Source organism: Eptatretus burgeri, unplaced genomic scaffold (genome assembly GCF_056783735.1).
Source record: "Eptatretus burgeri isolate ZD-2024b unplaced genomic scaffold, Ebu_testis_v1 Ebu_testis_scaffold_247, whole genome shotgun sequence".
NCBI classification, from domain to species: Eukaryota; Metazoa; Chordata; class Myxini; order Myxiniformes; family Myxinidae; genus Eptatretus; species Eptatretus burgeri.
The window spans coordinates 13,410-30,796 of record NW_028222197.1 but is presented as its reverse complement, the minus strand read 5'-3'; the positions used below and the strand labels follow the sequence as shown (position 1 = coordinate 30,796).

At 46.8% G+C, this 17,387-nt stretch overlaps 2 protein-coding genes across 8 annotated transcripts in view; both read left to right on the top strand.

Annotated features, from left to right (window-relative positions):
- The window catches only part of LOC147007368 (netrin-1-like), a 42,245-nt gene extending 26,727 nt beyond the window's left edge, over positions 1–15,518 (top strand). For 3 of the 6 annotated variants that reach the window (XM_085867254.1, XM_085867256.1, XM_085867253.1), the window contains 6 exons: positions 2,554–2,729; positions 3,256–3,438; positions 3,859–4,008; positions 4,441–4,491; positions 6,517–6,597; positions 14,953–15,518. In XM_085867254.1, coding sequence (XP_085723380.1) covers positions 2,554–2,729; positions 3,256–3,438; positions 3,859–4,008; positions 4,441–4,491; positions 6,517–6,597; positions 14,953–15,296 — 985 coding nt within the window. In that variant the 3' untranslated portion in view covers positions 15,297–15,518. Of the gene's footprint in view, positions 1–2,553; positions 2,730–3,255; positions 3,439–3,858; positions 4,009–4,440; positions 4,492–4,618; positions 4,817–6,516; positions 6,598–14,952 lie in introns of those variants that run through there. The other 3 variants (XM_085867257.1, XM_085867258.1, XM_085867255.1) reach the window with 3 other exon arrangements.
- The window catches only part of LOC147007367 (cell adhesion molecule 3-like), a 46,710-nt gene that overhangs the window by 17,973 nt on the left and 11,350 nt on the right, over positions 1–17,387 (top strand). Inside the window, exons 1-2 of one of the 2 annotated variants that reach the window (XM_085867259.1) lie at positions 16,812–17,047; positions 17,166–17,275. In XM_085867259.1, the coding sequence (XP_085723385.1) occupies positions 17,188–17,275 (88 nt within the window). In that variant the 5' untranslated portion in view covers positions 16,812–17,047; positions 17,166–17,187. Of the gene's footprint in view, positions 1–16,811; positions 17,048–17,165; positions 17,276–17,387 lie in introns of those variants that run through there. The other variant, XM_085867260.1, reaches the window with a different exon arrangement.

The window sequence follows — 17,387 nt, the reverse complement described above, 5'->3', positions numbered from 1 at the left end:
GCACTGTGGGAGGAAGTCTTGTGTCGTGTTTTGAGTGTGGGAGAAAATTAAAATATAACGAATATATGTATATACCAGCGGGGTGTGCTCACACATTGTGTAAACATACCAACCGTACTTCCACATTGTCTCGGGTCACTCACTTGCATTTGATTTTTCAATTTTTTTTTCCCATTTACGTGTATTTATATTTTAATTTACGGATGCTTTCCGAAGGTTCTGTGATTTTTTTCCAGAGTATCGGCTTCGATGTCCATCGGCACACAAAATTACCGTTCTTCTCCATTGTTTTGGGTTGCTCACCTGCATTTTTTTCATTTATTTTCTATTTTTTCCTTTTAATTATTTTTTGTACACCTTGTCGAGGCTCGTATGAGAGCTAACACACAACGCCCAGCAAGGGGGGCATGAGACAAGAGGGGCAGGAGTGGGAAGGACAAAACAGTGGGGAACAGAGACATTAGTAGATCTGTGGAAGGGAGAGGGATGGGGCGGGGAACATGGGGAATACAAGATGGACATTACAGGGACTATACAGGAGGTGTATAGATCGAAAGGATGCAAGGAAGATTATTGATTTTTGATTTATTTTTGAAGACCAGGTAAGATTCGGGAATGGAAGGTTGGAGGAAGAAATCGTGAAGGTAATATCGAGAGGTTAGCTCAGAAGAATAAAGATGATGTGCCGGCAGGAGGAGATGAAGAGGAGATGAAGAAGAAGGATCGGGACTCGTGAGTAGTCAGAAGAAGAAGAACAAAGGTAGGTTTTTTTGGGGGGGGGGATTTAAGACAAGAAACAGAGTGTTTTGTTGGGGGGGGGTGGGGGACGTTGGGAAAGTGGGGAAGATAGGAATTGAAGGTCATGGGGAGAAAATACAAATTAACAGGATCATACACCAAGGGGAAGGATGGGTAGGCCTCAAGCAACCCAGTAAGACAAGGTCGACGAAAACTCACAAAATAGCACGATTTTTGAAACAAAACCGAACGAGGAACACACAGTTATATGTAGGTGAGAAAATAAACAGTTAAAACGGGACATATAACGACCAGGACATATAACTTTTAGATCGTCATCAGAGAGCCCTGAAAGAGACCTGCCGACGCTCCAAACCCAGAACAGAAAGACAACAGAACCGGAATTATTTATTTTCATTTCCTCATATTTTCATTTATGGATGCTTTCCAACAGTTCTGTGATCTTTTCCAGTGTACCAGCTTCGATGTCTGTTGGCACACAAAATTACCATGCTTCCTCATTGTTTTATGCCTGGTGTTGGCTTAATGGTTGGGGTGGCGAGCTTTGGATCCGAGGGTCCTGAGCTCAAATCCTGCTCAACTGTTGAATTAATGCCAGGTGGGGTTAGGTCGGCCAATCATCCGTCCAAGGTCGGCAAAATGAATGCCGGCATGCTGGTATCCTGTGTCGGAGTGGCGACCCGTCCAGGATTGTGCCCAATAGCCAAGGAGACTGCTTAAGCAGCACCAACACTCTGCACAGAATGTGGTCCAAATCTCATCCTCCTCCTCCATTGTTGCATTTTTTCATTTATTTTCTTCATTTATTTATATTTTCATTCATTTACGGATGCTTTCTGACAGTTCTGTGATTTTTTTATTTTTTCCAGCAAACTGGCTTTGATGTCCGTCGGCACACAAAATTACTGTGCTTCCTCATTGTCTCAGGTTGCTGACCTGCATTTTTTTCTTTCTTTTTTTCATTTATTTATATTTTCATTTATTGTACACCGGCATTGATGTCCACCGGCAGGCAAAATTTCACCTTTCCACCTCACCCGGAAGGTACTGATCTTTAATATCAGTCAACGAGTGAATCAGTGAGTCAGTCAGTGGTTAGAAAGGGTTTTATATGATATATATGTATATATATATATATATATATATATATATATATATATATATATATATATATATATATATATATATATATATATATCTTCTTCTTCTTCTTTCGGCTGCTCCAGTTAGGGGTCGCCACAGCGAATCATCCATATGATCCGCATAGTGATTTGGCACATGTTTTACGCCGGATGCCCTTCCTGACGCAACCCTGGTCGCCTCTTACGACACAGGGACATGGTACACCTATTTTAACCGGGGTATACACCGGCCCAGTACACTGGTACTCATTTCGCCGACCTCGGAAGGATGACAGGCTGAGTCAACCCCCTGGTGTATTAATTCAGTGGCCCAACGGGGCTTGAACTCAGGACCTTTTGGATCCCAAGCCGCTGCCCGAACCACTGCGCCAACACCAGGCTTGATATATATTTATATATATATATATATATATATATATATATATATATATATATATATATATATATATATATATATATATATATATACACAAAAATATATATATATATATTATATATATATATATATATATATATATTTATATATATATATATATATATATATATATATATATATATATATATACACAAAAATATATATACAGTTTGTATAAAATATAAATATGTTCATAATTTTGTTCGACATGTATTCCACCCTTCACCCTCACCCCAGGCCATCTACCCCACAGTGGTTTCATGATGAAAAATCTCTTTCCACTCACCTTTCTTCAGGATTGTCCAACTTCCTGGTCTTGTCAAATCTCTCCTTGTCTGACACTGGGGTTTATGTCTGCATCTCTCGGAATAGACTGGGAGAAACCAAAGCCACTCTAAACGTCTCTGTTTTTGGTAAGTTAGACGAGTGTTTGCCCATCGCGCGGGACGGACAGACTTAGATAATACCTTAGACTCTCTTTGACTGGAGATAATACCTTCGAGTGGGGAAACAAAGGGAAACGAAACGACAAAGTTATGGAAACAAAGGGAAACAAAGAGCCCTGCCTCGAACCTTTATTTCGCTTCCCAAGTCTTTGAATGTGGTTGAAACAGCTCTCGCTTGTAAGCGTATCGAAGAGGGAAACGAAACACCAATGTAAAATAGATTTGAGTTTTAAAATTATGTATTTTCCATTTCTGATTGATGAGGTTTTCAAGACGGTAGGTTCGATTATACACGGTTCATCGGTCAATTTCTGTGTCCACGTCGGAACGTGAATGTCGGTGTGCTCGAACACTGATTTAGCACCGTGTTGATCGTTCGTTGTATTCCATGATGAGGAGTGCACACAAGGGAGAGACTGTTTGATGGGGGAATCTCATTCGATGTGGGAATCTCTGTGATTGTCGTTTTGTTTCCCCACTCGTGTACCTGCAGGATGCAGCTGCAACGATCACTCAAACACCTGCGAAATCGACCAAGGATGGCACGGAATCACTGGCAATGGTAGACGGTGCATCGGTTGCCGACACAATACGACCGGACGACACTGCCAGGTCTGTTCCCTGTTATTCTGCCGAGATTTCAACTACGACATGAGTCATCACAACGCCTGCAAGCGTGAGTACTTGAGTGATGGGGGATCTGCATGGTAACTGGGGGGAGTGTAGGATTGGGTAGGAAGTAGGGATCGATATGAGGTCCAAGTTCGGACATGTTGCTTCCATTAAATATTTTTTATAGACTGTGTGTGAAGGAGGGAGTGGAGGAGGGAGTTCATCAGTCCGTTCAGGACGTCAAGCCGGGTGTCCTTTCAGATAGCATTCACTGGTAGGTGTTAAATGTCCCACTGTGCCCTTTTAAAAAGAGTAGGCCAGTGTGTACAGGCATCTTTGCCAAATTTCAAATTATTGCCTCATTGGCAGAGACACAGCTCCCAGGAGTGACACAACCAACAGGGTGACCTCGTCGAATGAATTCCGGTCGATTGTGCATTTGTTTGAATACCTTAGAGGGTGTTGCCTTCGTGTTCCTCGGTAGCTTGTGACTGCAGTATGTTCGGATCGAGATCCGATATGTGCAACCTACATACCGGGCAATGCTATTGTAAAGAAGGAGTTGAGGGTCTCAAGTGCAGCCGTTGTGCGGATGGTTATCAGCTACACGATTCAATCACTACTCCCTGCACCCGTACGTACCCCACCATTTTACTCTACATCACAGGTGTACCTTCGGTATTCGCTGAAAGCTTTGAAATAAAACCTTTCACTTGTTTAATTCTTCTCATTCTGCATTCAACAACATTTTAATGATTCAGCTCGAACAATATGGATCCTTTATCAAATTGTTCCACCTGACTCTACCCCTCATGTGTGCCTGATGGTTCTGTGGGATACCTGTCCAAGAAGAACAACACCCGTAGTGGGTTCTTCACTTCGCTATTAAAACATCATCATCATCATCATCACCAATCACCATGATGATGATGATCATCATCATCTCCACAATCATAATTTTTACTTCTTAACTTCTTTTCAAGCGATGCAAAACAAACACAAACATTTTAATGATTCTGCTTGAACAATAACTTTAATCGAATTGTTCTGCCTGACTACCCATCAGGTGTGCTTGCTGATTCTCTGGGCCACAATTCAACGAGGACCAGCACTGGTGGTGGGTTCTTCACTTCACTATTAAAGTCATCATCATCATCATCATCATCATCATCATCATCATCATCATCATCACCACCATTATTATTATTGTCGTGTTCACACCAATTGAGACCGAGGCTGCACAGATGGACCAAAACTGGCTTTCTCGCCCCTGGACTGCGCTCGAACAATGGTGGCTTTGTGCGCTCGGGAATTGCAAGAAGCACACGAGGATCTTTATTATTTTACAACCAACGGGTTTATTCACCCAGAAAATAACAAAATAACCAGGGGATGGTGATCGCGACGGTGGAGACTACGGCGGGTTGAGGTGGGAAAGAAAGGTGGGTCAGAGAATCCATCCACACTGATTAATGTCAGTGTGTGTGTGTGTGTGTGTGTGTGTATGTGCGTCTCCTGCATACCTCCAAAACCATGAAACCTCGCAGTCTGAAACTTTGTGTACATACAAAGGGAACTCCAAGGGAGTGCAGGAGTGAAAATTGGGTGTTTGGGTTCATTAAAACAACCCTTTTGAAGATAATTAACAGCCTTATTTAATTATGTCCTTCATCAGGCGATCATTGGCCGCCTCGCTCTCTGGGGTCTTTTTTTTACATTTTATTTTTGTGTACACTGTCAAGTCTCATATGAGAGCTAACACACGGAATGTGCCATAAGGGGAACAGGGAAGCAAGAGGGGCAGGAGGAGGGAAGCACAAAAGAGTGGGGAAAAGAGACATGAGCTCTGTGGAAGGGAGAGGGATGGAGCTGGGTATACAGCGTAAACAAGATGGACACCACAGGGACTTTCAGAAAGGAAAGCAAGGAGAATGAAGGAGGTTGGTTTTGGGTGGATTAACGGGGGTAAAATAGATCGAGGTTTTGTATGGGCTAGAGATGGTGGTGAACAGCTGTTTTGAAGACCTGGAGGGAAGAATGGGATTGAAGAGAGTGTGGGTATTCCAAAGGTGGGACAAAAGAGGAATGAAAGAGTGAAGGTGAGTAGTGATTCGTGTTTTTGGTAGTTTTACAAGAAGGGGGTTGCTGGCTGAATTACAATGACATTTGGAGAGGCGAGCGTAGCAAGCCGATCCACGACATTGAGAAATAAAATCTTTGGCGTCACGCACCGGATTCAAGCACAGACAGGGTCGGGGTACAAGAAAACCCGGAGGAGGCCTCAGCTCTGCTGGTGGATGAGGCAAAGAAACACACGGGCATGACTCTGGGATGATGAACAGGCAGCATGCACGACGACATGAGCAGACGACAGAGTAGGGCAAAGGTCGGAACATGACAAGGCAGGCAGGAAGGCACCACAGGCAGAGGCAACTGTTACCTCTGCCACAGGATCTTGTCTCGCTGAGATGATTCCTACTCTCCTCTGTTCAAGCCCAATCCTCCTCAGCGACACTCCAAAAACTCTCTCTGGCTCTCACGAGAGGTGTCAAAAACTGCGCCCTCCCGGGGCAACAAAAACTCCAGCCCTCTGGATGCGCTCATAACTCTGCCCGTCGATAGGTGACAAAAAGCTCCACTCTGATCAGGAGGCGATCCAAGCTCTGCCCTTCTCTGTCTTCACTTCAGCCTCAATTCAGGCGCCTCATCCGGTGGGGCATACAAGAGGTTTTACTGACAATTTTTTTAACCTTCATCTCCAACTAATTATTACAACGCACCATCCCCCACATGGTGCACATTCAAACAAGACAATCCTAAAGCTAACGCTCCCCTGCTTAATCACATCCTGTCGGGCTAACTACTCGTACACAAATCATACTACTATATCTTCTCTATCTGCTTCAAGGTATATTCTACCCTTACCCCCAACCCCTACAATCCTCATCACCATCATTGCCACGATCCTCATAATCTCCATCACCCTCATCTTCATCATCTCCATCACCATCACAATATCTGGATTATTAAAAGTGAATATTGTGACAGCCATAATTCCGATGAACCTTCCCTCCTCTATTCCATGCTTGGGTCCCAATTGGACCTCAGCTCCACTAATACATGTGTGTTTGCCTTCGTGTAGTATTCTGTAGGGATTACTGCAAGCCACAGGTTTCCCTCAGGGGGTGGAACGTCGCAAACCTGCTGTACAAGAGAGAATTCGGTAAGTTTCGGCTCGTTTTACCATGATAAGTTGAAATGGACGACGTGTTCTTCTCACCCAATATTCAGTCTGTCTTCCTTTGGCCTCCTCTCTTCTGCACGTAAGTCAGAAAACATCACTCCCATCCACAACAAAGGTGCAAAAACAGACCCTACCAACCATAGACCAGTGAGCTTACCTCCAACAACAAAGTCATGAAATCCATCATTGCCTCTGATGTCAAGTATTTCCTGTTTTCAAACAACCTGTCCTCTGATCCCATTAGTTTTGATTCCATTCCGGTTACTCAACTTTGGACATGCTTCTGCTCCTCTCGTGGTGGTTCGAGAATGGACGCCCTCAATGTTTAAGAAGAGGTCAGGACTGTTTCCGTGGACATATTGTTGTGGTGCCGGGTATCGGCGAGCACAACCGCTAGGGGGAGCAGTAGAGTCGGTTCCACCGAAAACACCGGAATTTAGGTCGTGACCCACGGATAAGTCCGAAGGTACGGGTCCCTTACAGGACCATGAATCGCCAATTATAATTCGACCGCGTGGAGTAGGGTTAATTGCCAACTTCAATATACCTAAATACCCACGCAGTCTAACTACCGGGGAACCACACCCTCGGCAGGCCTCGAGCGGAACGAGCCGGAACCGTGCGTGACCCGAGCGGATGGTTACTGACGTGGATTTTTTAAACCCACCTTGTTGTGATCGTTGTCCTCCTGAACGATTCTAACTGGCCGATTGTGGAATCCTATTCGACTTCAGACAGAGTTTAACGTTTGTCCGATTTGATTATAAAATCCTACAAAAACCCTATCGACACTGATAAAACTGATGTCCACACAAGTCCTTCCTTGTGAAACAATTTATTTCCTAATTATACACCATACAGTTCTCACCCTTGTACAATGAACTTAAGAATCCCCATTTGATTGCAATATTATTTGGTTCTATTTCATTTATTCTTACTTTAGTAAACAGTTAGACCAACCCGATTCAATTCACTTCTACATTACATCAGAGAGTTTTATTCTAACTTGGTACTTGGTCAGTTCCAAGGAGTACAAGCCACTAAGAAACTATACTTCCTCACGTGCTTGCACTGAAAACAATTTTAGATTTCAAAGCATTTTATACTTTCGTGAGAGAGAGAGGTTGGGGGATATTCACCCAGACTGTAGACGTGTCCTTTAAACAAAAAGCCACTTCGTACATTTTCGAAGCAAAGGTTCATTCATCAGCTCGGTCACTCTGCTCCAGAACAACACATTTCTTATCATTTAGGGCAAAAGTCTTTTGGCCAGAAATGACGGCCAATTCAATTTGCAGCATAAAAGTTACATTTCTGAAACTCCATTTGTTACAATTTAAAATACATTAATATAAATTTTTCCCCCACATTACCGAGGTCCGTCGGTCCAAATGCACAATTACGGCAGCAACGGCCTTCTTAATCCCCAATACGTACCGTGGCAAACCAATGGTAGAAAGGACAAGGACGAGCTGGTTCATTCAACAAGAGGGGAATTTATTAACAATAGGACGAGGGGAGCACGTAAGGGAAGAGTTATCCGAATAAGCAAGGCAAATAATGTACAACAAGAAGCACTTAACAATTCTACTTGACAAGACAGGCCCGCACACAGACACGCACACCCAAAAAAAGAAATGGACCCTGCCGGGTCTTTATTCGGCTCTCCAGCTGAGGAGGATAGTTCAGCTGGGAGTCAGAACCGCTGGCTACCTGGCCGCGAGCGCGCGGCTGGTCGATCGCACTTTCGGGGCTCGGGTCGTCGAAGGGCCTGTGAACTCCTTTGCGAACCACGTGGAGGGACCCGAACCCACACGGTCAGCTTTGCGCCAAGCGCGGAGGAGAAGACCGGCGACCACCAAGGAGCGCCCAGCAGGCCAGAACACCGGGGAGCGGGTGGTCGACCAACAACACGACCACCACCTCAGGAAACACGAACTCCGACACTTCTACCAACCACGAGCACCACCAACACGAGCCTCGACACCAGCTCCGACACTTCCTTCTCGTCCGTCCGACAATTATCCCCCCCCCTTCCCCAGAGGGGAGGAGCCGCCCCTCGCGACCCGCTCTCCCTCACTGGACGGTTTTGGTGCGCAAATGCGCTCGTCGCCTCTGTGACTGTCCAAAAGGGGCGCCAAGTCCGTTGATTGGTCTGGGGGCGTGGTGACATCACGGCGGACCGCCCGTCAAAACAGTGAAGGAGTCCCATTGGCCGAACGACGGCAAACTCGCTCGCATCTCCCTGATTGGTCGAGAGCCGCCGCAAGGTACCTCTTTGAACTCCGCCCACCGCGGTGTAATGGCATCAGGATGGAGCGAGGTGAAGGTGTGTTGTTGTAGATATAAGAAAAATCCTAACGAGAAAATAACTCCGCAGCGCACGTACAATTAATCACCCATTAAACAAAGGGGCGGAACTCTGACTGGAAACACATACCGATATAACTGCTCTTTAGGACCTGAATGTTGTGTGCTCATGGTTTCCAGATTCGCAACAATATCTCTGGCATTGGACACAGTCTTGCATCCTGCTTTGCTTGCCAGCACTGCCTGTGGCATCGAAGGATTTTGGACTTCCTCATATCATGCTGTCAAGGTGTTGATATCAATGGAATCCTCTCCCAGTGGAGGCTGGATTTATCCAAGGCAGTATTTGGGGTCCGTTATTGTTCGTCATGCTCATAAATGACCTCCGATAATTTTGAAAACCTCTTTTGTACATTGTGTTGTACATTACCCCATACTTCTTCCAGGTAGACAATAGCTGCGTCACTGATTCTCTCTTCATCTGGAAATGATTCAGTTCTTTTGTGATTAATTTGATTCACATGTCCTTCAATCCTGACAAACCTCGCAGGTGTTGTTGTTGTTCTGGAAGTTTCATCATCTTCTGGAAGCGCAGCTCTGCCACAGTGCCCCTGATACCAGTAAGGTCAGGTATGGGAGGATGCGCCAGAGCAGCGTGTCGCTGCGTCCACTTTCCGCCGGCACTCCAGGAACCTGCGTCTGGCCATCCCCCAGGCAGACGCCTGGCCCATCCCAATCTCCTTGATTTGCCGATCAACCTGCTGCAACCACGAGGCATGTAGTTGGCCCATTGGCCTCCTCCACTCACGAGACTCCCTCGCTGAGAGAATCTGGTCAGCAGGATCAGCGTCAGGAAAACGAGACACATGTCCATACAGCCGCAGCTGACGCTCATGGACGATGCAGGTAAAAAATCTCATTTGAGTCTCAGCAACCGCTCCTTGGACACAAAGTCCGACCAGCGATAGCCAAGGATTCTCCGAAGAGACCTGGCACCAAAGGAATTGTCTCCGTTTCAGATCCTTGGTCAGAGTCCCAAGTCTCACATCCATAGAGCAAGACTGGAAGCACCAAGGACCTGACTCGGACTTTCGTCCTCCCGCACATGTACCGGCAGCGCCACACCCCATGATCCAGTGAATCCATGACTCCCCAGGCCCGACCCAGACGTCTATTGACCTCTGACTCACAGTCAGCAGAGACATGAATATCACTGCCGAGGTAAGTGAATCTCTCCACGACATCAACATCCTCACCACAAACAGGCACAGACAGGAGAGCAGCATCCAAGATGTCATTGAAAGCCTGGATCTTAGTTTTGACCCAGGAAACCCGTAATCCCAGCGGCTCCGACTCCTCATTCAGCACCTCGAGGGCCCCAAAAGGATGTCTAAAGTCTCCGCAAAGATGACTGCATCATCAGCGAAATCAAGGTCAGAGATCTTGACATTCTAAACGATGCACCGCAGCTTGATGTCTCCGACATCCTCCCTATAATCCAGTCCATACAAGTGCTGAAAAGTGTGGGGGTCAATACACACCCCTGACGAACTCCAGGAACAACTGGAAATAAGTCAGAGATGGTACCACCACATCTCACAGCACTCTCAGTACCAGAGTAGAGTTCAGACATCAGATCGATCTGTTTTGGTGGCACCCCACGAAGGCTAAGAATCCTCCAGAGGGCATCCCGATTCACTGAATCGAACGCTTTACAGAGATCAGCATAGGCTGCAAGCAGCCCCTGCCAAAACTGTCGACTGCGTTCGGTGAGAACCCGAAGAGCAAGAATACGGTCAATCGTTGACCTCTTTGGTGTAAAGCCTGACTGCTCTGGACACTGGTGCTCAAGCAGATGGTGGCGAACCCTCTCAATAATTATCCGAGCAAAGACCTTGCCCGGCACTGAGAGCAGCGTTCCCCCCTCGGTAGTTGTTGCAGTCTTGGCGATCACCCTTCCCTTTCCGGAGAGGGACAACAAGGCCCCTCTTCCATTCAGTTGGGATGATGCCTGTGTTCCAGGCAGAGCACAGATCTGCGTGCAACGACACGAGTGCAGCATTTCCACCAGCCTTGAGAAGTTCAGCATGGATGCCACAGATCCCTGGAGATTTACCCCATTTCAACCGGTTCACCGCAGCCTGTGTTTCCACAAGCGAAGGTGGACCACAGTTGATTGGAGGGTCAGCAACAGTGATTGTAACACCCCTGATGTCCAACTCGACAGCTGGGGGATCAGCCTGGGACAACCGCTCAAAGTAACCGGCCCAGCGAGCCTTCACTTTGGACTCCTCTGTCAAGAGCCTACCACCCTCTGCTCTCACTGCAGTACACCGAGGGATGGGCTTGGATGAACGCAATGCGCGAATTCCCCTGTAAGCAGGACAAGAATCACTTGATCACAGGTGATGCTCTACCCCCTCACAGATTCCTCGCACATAGGCCTCCTTGTCCACCCTTTGTGCACGTACAGTTTTACGCCTCAGCTCCCTGAACAGCTCAGCTCTGCCATTCAGCCTGGCCCTGTGACTCTGGTCAATGGTATCCAGTGTCCCTTGAGAGACAAAATTCTTCTTTGCCCGACGGTGGGTTCCAAGACATCCACCGAAAACATCAAGGACAGTGGTCTTGAAAGCACTCCACAACTCTTCAGGACCTCCCAAAGCACCCAGACCCCCCAAATCTCCACTTAGCTTGTTCGCAAGCTCCTCAGCTACCCTCTCATCCTTGAGCTTTCCAACATCCAGTCAAGGCTGGGATGCTATCATTCTCCTGGATTTAAGGTGCAACTTCAGAGTTGTTACAACAAGCCCGTGGTCAGTATTGAGGAACTGAACACTCCGGTAGACCCTGCAGTTCTGGATCATCCTCCAGCCACCATCAACGAGGACATGGTCAATCTCCTTTGCCACACTGCCAGCGTTGGAATACCAAGTCCAGCGATGAGCTTGTGGGCGCTGAAACCATGAACCAGCCACCCTAAGTCCATGACTTCTTGCAAAGTTAAGGAACTTAGTGCTATTCTGGTTCATAGTTCCTGACCCATGGGGACCAACACACACCTCGTAACCATCCCGATCAGTTCCAGTCGATGCATTGAAATCCCCCAAGACTGGAAATGTATCTCGCCTGGGGTACTGATCAACCACAGACTCGAGCGTGGTGTCGAATGCGTCCTTCACGGTGAGGTCACTCGCCTCAGTTGGAGCATAAACAGAGACCAGGGAAATGACACCGAAGGAGTGACGAATCCTTAGTCTCATAATACGCTTTTTGACCGGTGTTACCTCAATTATCATTGGAGTCATCTTATTGGACACAGCTGCAGCAACTCCTTGGGTATGGTAACCATCAGAGCGACCAGACCAATAGTAGGTGTAACCACCCACCATTATCTCGCCGCAATCCGGTCTCCGAACGTCAGCAATACCGATGTCCGAACGCTTGAGCTCAGATGATAACAGAGACAGGTGATCATCCTCTCTTAGGGATAGGACATTCCAGTCACCCACCCGAAGGGACCGCCTCAGGTTAACCCAAGGAGACCGCCGTCTGGTGGACGACACAGCACCACTCCGACACGCTCTCCCGCAATCTGACCCGGGAATGTCACCCCGTGGTTTCCCTCCTATCATCAAAGATTGGGGGTTCCGAAGGCTTTGCCCCAATCCCGTCATCCAGTGAGCTGCCCTGCGAAGGGAAGCTCCACAGGAGGTACTCCCACGGAGTGGGTTTTCAGATTTATTTTCGTTTTTGTGTTTTGCGGAATGAAGGGTTTTTCGGTGGCCGAGTGCAAATCCTGCCACCAACCTCCTCATAAGACGTAACCCAACTGCAGGAGGACGTCCGCAGACACAGTTGGGCACTAGATGGGTGTTATCACAAGGAGGACGTCACAAGGAGCTCCCCCACCCTTTGAGAGGTTTTGTTTTTAATCCTGCTGGGTGTCCATATCCGAACACCCTCCTCACCATGGCTGGGGGAGACGGTTTAGTCGCCGACAACCAGACCATGGAACAGGTTAGTACAGGTTTACATGATACCTGAAGCAAGTCACAGATCTAATCTGGGCTGACCTGACATGAGTTGATGCCAGTAAGTTGATAAATAAGATGACCAGTTGATACCAGTAAGATGACCTGACCAGTATCAGAAAGTTGATACTAATTTTGCCGACCTCGCATAATAGCAGGCGAAGTCAACCGACCTGGTGTTATTTCAACGGCCCGACAGGGGCTCAAACTCAAGACCCTGAAGACCTCAAGACAGTCACCATAACCTTCAGCCAACACCAGGCAACCACACAGTCTCAACCTCTCACTCTGGAATGATCGTCAAACAAACCCAACTGTCTGTTTCCTTGATAATATTTCCCCAGAGAGCATATTTCCCCTGGATAATTATGTTCACACGAGCAGAAACCCTTGGTAAAAATACCAAGACAGAAAAGCCTGCGCATGTTATTATATAGAAAGGAGAGAAGGGAAGATCGGACACCCTCCCCGGAGAAGCAAAGTTCGCTACGACATAAGACACTGTTGCTCAGCACATTAACGGGGTGTGGAGACTGCGGGACGCGAACAGTCGGCCCAGTGTGGGTAATGTGAGTGCAGTCGCACTCCCTCTCACCCCCTGAGAAGCAAAGTTGGCGTTCTTAGCGATGTGGATGTTGACAACGACAACGATTGGAAAATTGAAGAGTGGTTTGCGCCGTGGGACGACATCCTGCGTCTGACTGCGGAGTTAACCAGGGGTGGCGCCGTCGAGGAAAAAGTCTTGAACTCCATTAGGATGGACCCCTCTCGATGCCTTGACATATTATTATATAGATCGATGTACAAGTCAGGAAAAAAAAACAAAAAAATTCACACGGGAAGTTGCAGTATGGGTCAGGCGTAAGATTGTGGTCGAGGAAACAGACATTTGGTGGGAAAAACATAATACACATTGCTCGACACTATTTCATGAATCCGATCCACCGACAAGGCCTTCGTCTGCAGCTTGATGGAGTACTAGTCTCCCTTATGGACTTGCCCTCCTGCCTCGCACTTTGCTCAGCTTCACGCCATGGAAACCAAGGCCTTCAAGATCATTGGAAACTCTGGCGACTAAGTTAAGTCTACGGGCCTATCACTTTCCAATCACAGACAGGTCGGTGGTCTCTCTGTCTTCTATCGCCTCCTTTCTGGTGTTGCACCCTCTGTTGTTTCCGTGCTTTGTTCTCAGGTTTCGGCAGGATACACATGGTCCAACATCAACCCCCTTTTGGTGATACTTCCAAAATCCAGAATCACTGCTCACTTCCACTTCTCCGTTCCTTTCTTCCTTCCTGTGGAACCAACTTCCACATTCTCTTCAATCCCATTCTTCCCTCCATGTCTTCAAGACAGCTGTTCACCACCATCTCAGATCATCCCCCATCCAAAACCATGATCTTTTCTGCCTTTGTTAATGCCACCCCCAAACCCACCTCCTTCCAATATTCCAGTTTCTTCTTCCTGAAAGTTTCCTCTCCATCTATCTTGTCTGCCCCGTACGTCTTCCCCAAACCCACATTCCTCCCCACAGCTATTATTTGTCGAAGTCTTCCTCAATTTTGTCCTTTAACCCCATTGTCAGTGCTTCTCCCCTCTCTTTGCTGTTTCTTTAGTTCTGTTGTGTCCTGATCCATTCAGTGTTCTCGTTACTTCCACGAGCCTCAACTCTTTATTCAAAAAACATTAGTCATCACATCACACTTATGCGAACATGCACGATGAAATAACTATTCTAATATATTCCCTTTCACCCCTTCGACCAGATCCGTAACAATATTTACACAGTCCTGTATGTTGAGACTATGAGAGTTGTTTACGCACCGTTTCGGTGGATGGAGTTTGTGAATCATTCACTGAATATATTATTCTGTGTGAAAGGAATGGTTATCGGTAACTGCATATATATAATCAGCATTGATCTGTACAGCACAATGGCCGAAGGTAATGATGTCACCTTCGTCATTGCTACTTTTGTTCGTGTCTGCAGCGATACAGGTGGAGGTGTCTGCTGAGAATATTTACAGCGAGGGGACTCGTTACGAAGTTTTGCTGCTGGACGTGTTCAAGAGTGTTGGGGAATTGTTCCAACGTGGCAAGGACAGCTATATTTTTTTGCGCACCTGGCAAATTACTTGCTCATGTCCCCCCCATTTGAATCCTGGAATGAAGTACTTAATCATGGGAAACTTGGTCCGCTCGCCCTGTCACACACAACAACTCGAGTATACAGTGGACCTTCACACGGTCATTCTGCCTTGGCAGGAAACTTGGCGGAATCACCTGGAAGGTTTCGCACGAGATGAAGAAAGGTTCCGACGTGGCATCGCCTGATAACGCGATTAGACAAGCCGCGAATAGTTTGTACTCGTGAAGTTTGTGTGCGTTAGTTCTTCTCAAAACAAATAGTTTGGAGTTGGTATCAAAGCAAACAATAAGTTGGGGTTGGGGTTCGTAGTCGTGCTTTGTACTGGTATTTGTGAAGGAAATATTTTCGTGTTTCAAATGAAGATTGTGTGAAGCAAATGAAGCAAAATTCATAAAGTTTCAAGTGTTTGTGTTTGTTTGTTATTCTTTCACGGCCGAACCGTTGCTCGAGGCCCCAAATTTTGAGTGTTAGAACTTCAGAATTAGGACATGGTTTCAAGCTTAACCTCCCACAAAATATCCACACCCACACCCCCCAAAAGGAAATTATCTCCATGTTTGTGTTGGTCTGAAAATCATGGAACCCCGGGGGAAAAGGGGGGTTGCAACCTGGGACCCCCGGGGGAATTGGATTATTTTTTTTGATCTATGCAAAAAAAATTGTATTTTTTTGGATGTGATTACCCCCCTGTGACTTTTTCCTGTTTCTTTGCATCACAAACCAACAATGGACCATTACAACCGAGCTGCCTGACCAAGTTGAAAGATCCCAGTCCTTGGTGATTCGATCCACTTCGACTCAGAGTGAACTCATGCTCTCCAGAGATATCAGGTTCAGCAGTTCAGGCTGCTGTGATGCTGGTGCTCGAGAAGGTGATGCAGAAGCGACACTGGAAAGCAAGCCGGGTCTCTGATAAATAGGGAGTCGATGAACACACGCGTTTGAAGCACGGAGATGTGAGGGCGAGACCGCGGGAGCTTCATGAAGCGAAGCCACACGAGGAAGAATCAATGCTTTTGATATCTGTGCCATGCGGTGACTCCGCATATTGGCTTGGTGGCATTTGTGGGCCAAAGATATTTTTCTGCACAAAATACACAACATATTCAAAAACTCACAAGCAGCATGACCTTCGGTACATGCAAATTCAGTGCAATATTACATACTCAGTATTTTTAGACCAATGTGTCGTTGGACTGATAAAACAGCCTCGAGGCATCCCACCCTCACCTCGGAGCTGTTGAGTCTGGGTTTGAATCCTGACCAACCTATAAATGTAATCCTGGTGTTTCACGTGCAGGGTGAGGCATAAATGTGTCCGCTGCCTTTTTGATGGGATGGTTAAGCCGGATGTACCGTCTGCTAGCATTAGCGCATCAGCTGGTGGACGTTGAAGATCCCATTGTGTCCATCGTAAATAACGGGCGAGTTATTGCCGGCATCGTGATGAGGAATTGTATGTAATGTATAAATGACGCCTGACGTGTGAATTCCACGAACGTTCGCCGAGCAAACTCAAGGAATTATCATTAAAATGTAGAAAGATGTTGACGATTTTTAACGTTGAACAACAAAAGAAAATTCCACATTTTGATACAAGCAGAAAAATAATATTATGATTGATGACGTAGTAAAGTGATTAATGTGATGAAACAGACATCTTGGTGTTGTTTGTGAATCCGAGGAGAGGCCTTCCTTCCGTCCCTCGACGTTTCAACCAATCACAACGCGTCGTCTTTCCTCGTCATCATCCGTCAGAGGTTATCGCCACGCCTCCACTATCTCGACCAATCACAGCTCGTTTCGATCTGCAGCTTGCCGGAGTAACTCCGCCTACACGACACACGCTGCGTCCCTTGACCAATCAGGAGCAGCGGGCGATACCAAAGCGTCCCGGGATGAGGAGAGTCACAGTTTCATCTTCCATCACGACCTGGTGTTGTCCACTCGTGTTGTTTGTGGATTTGTTTTCCTTCTCCTTGTTGTTGTGTTGGTTTGGGAGTTTTTAATGGTTTCTTCACCGGTTCTCTGCTCCCGTCGTTCTCTCCTTCCAGAACAAGGACGTGTTGCCAAACAATGGGGCTCGGATTTTTACCCTCATCGAAGGAGAGGGTATTGTTTTCCCTCACACTCCACCTGATGCTGCTGTTCGTGTGTGCTCGTGGTGAGTTCCTTCATTTCCCCGAGGGGAACAGGGACACGTGTCCTGGGGCCTCCACCCCCCAATGTCTTCCATTTCAGTTTTCCCTTCAGTGTAAAACAAGGATTTTTAAATA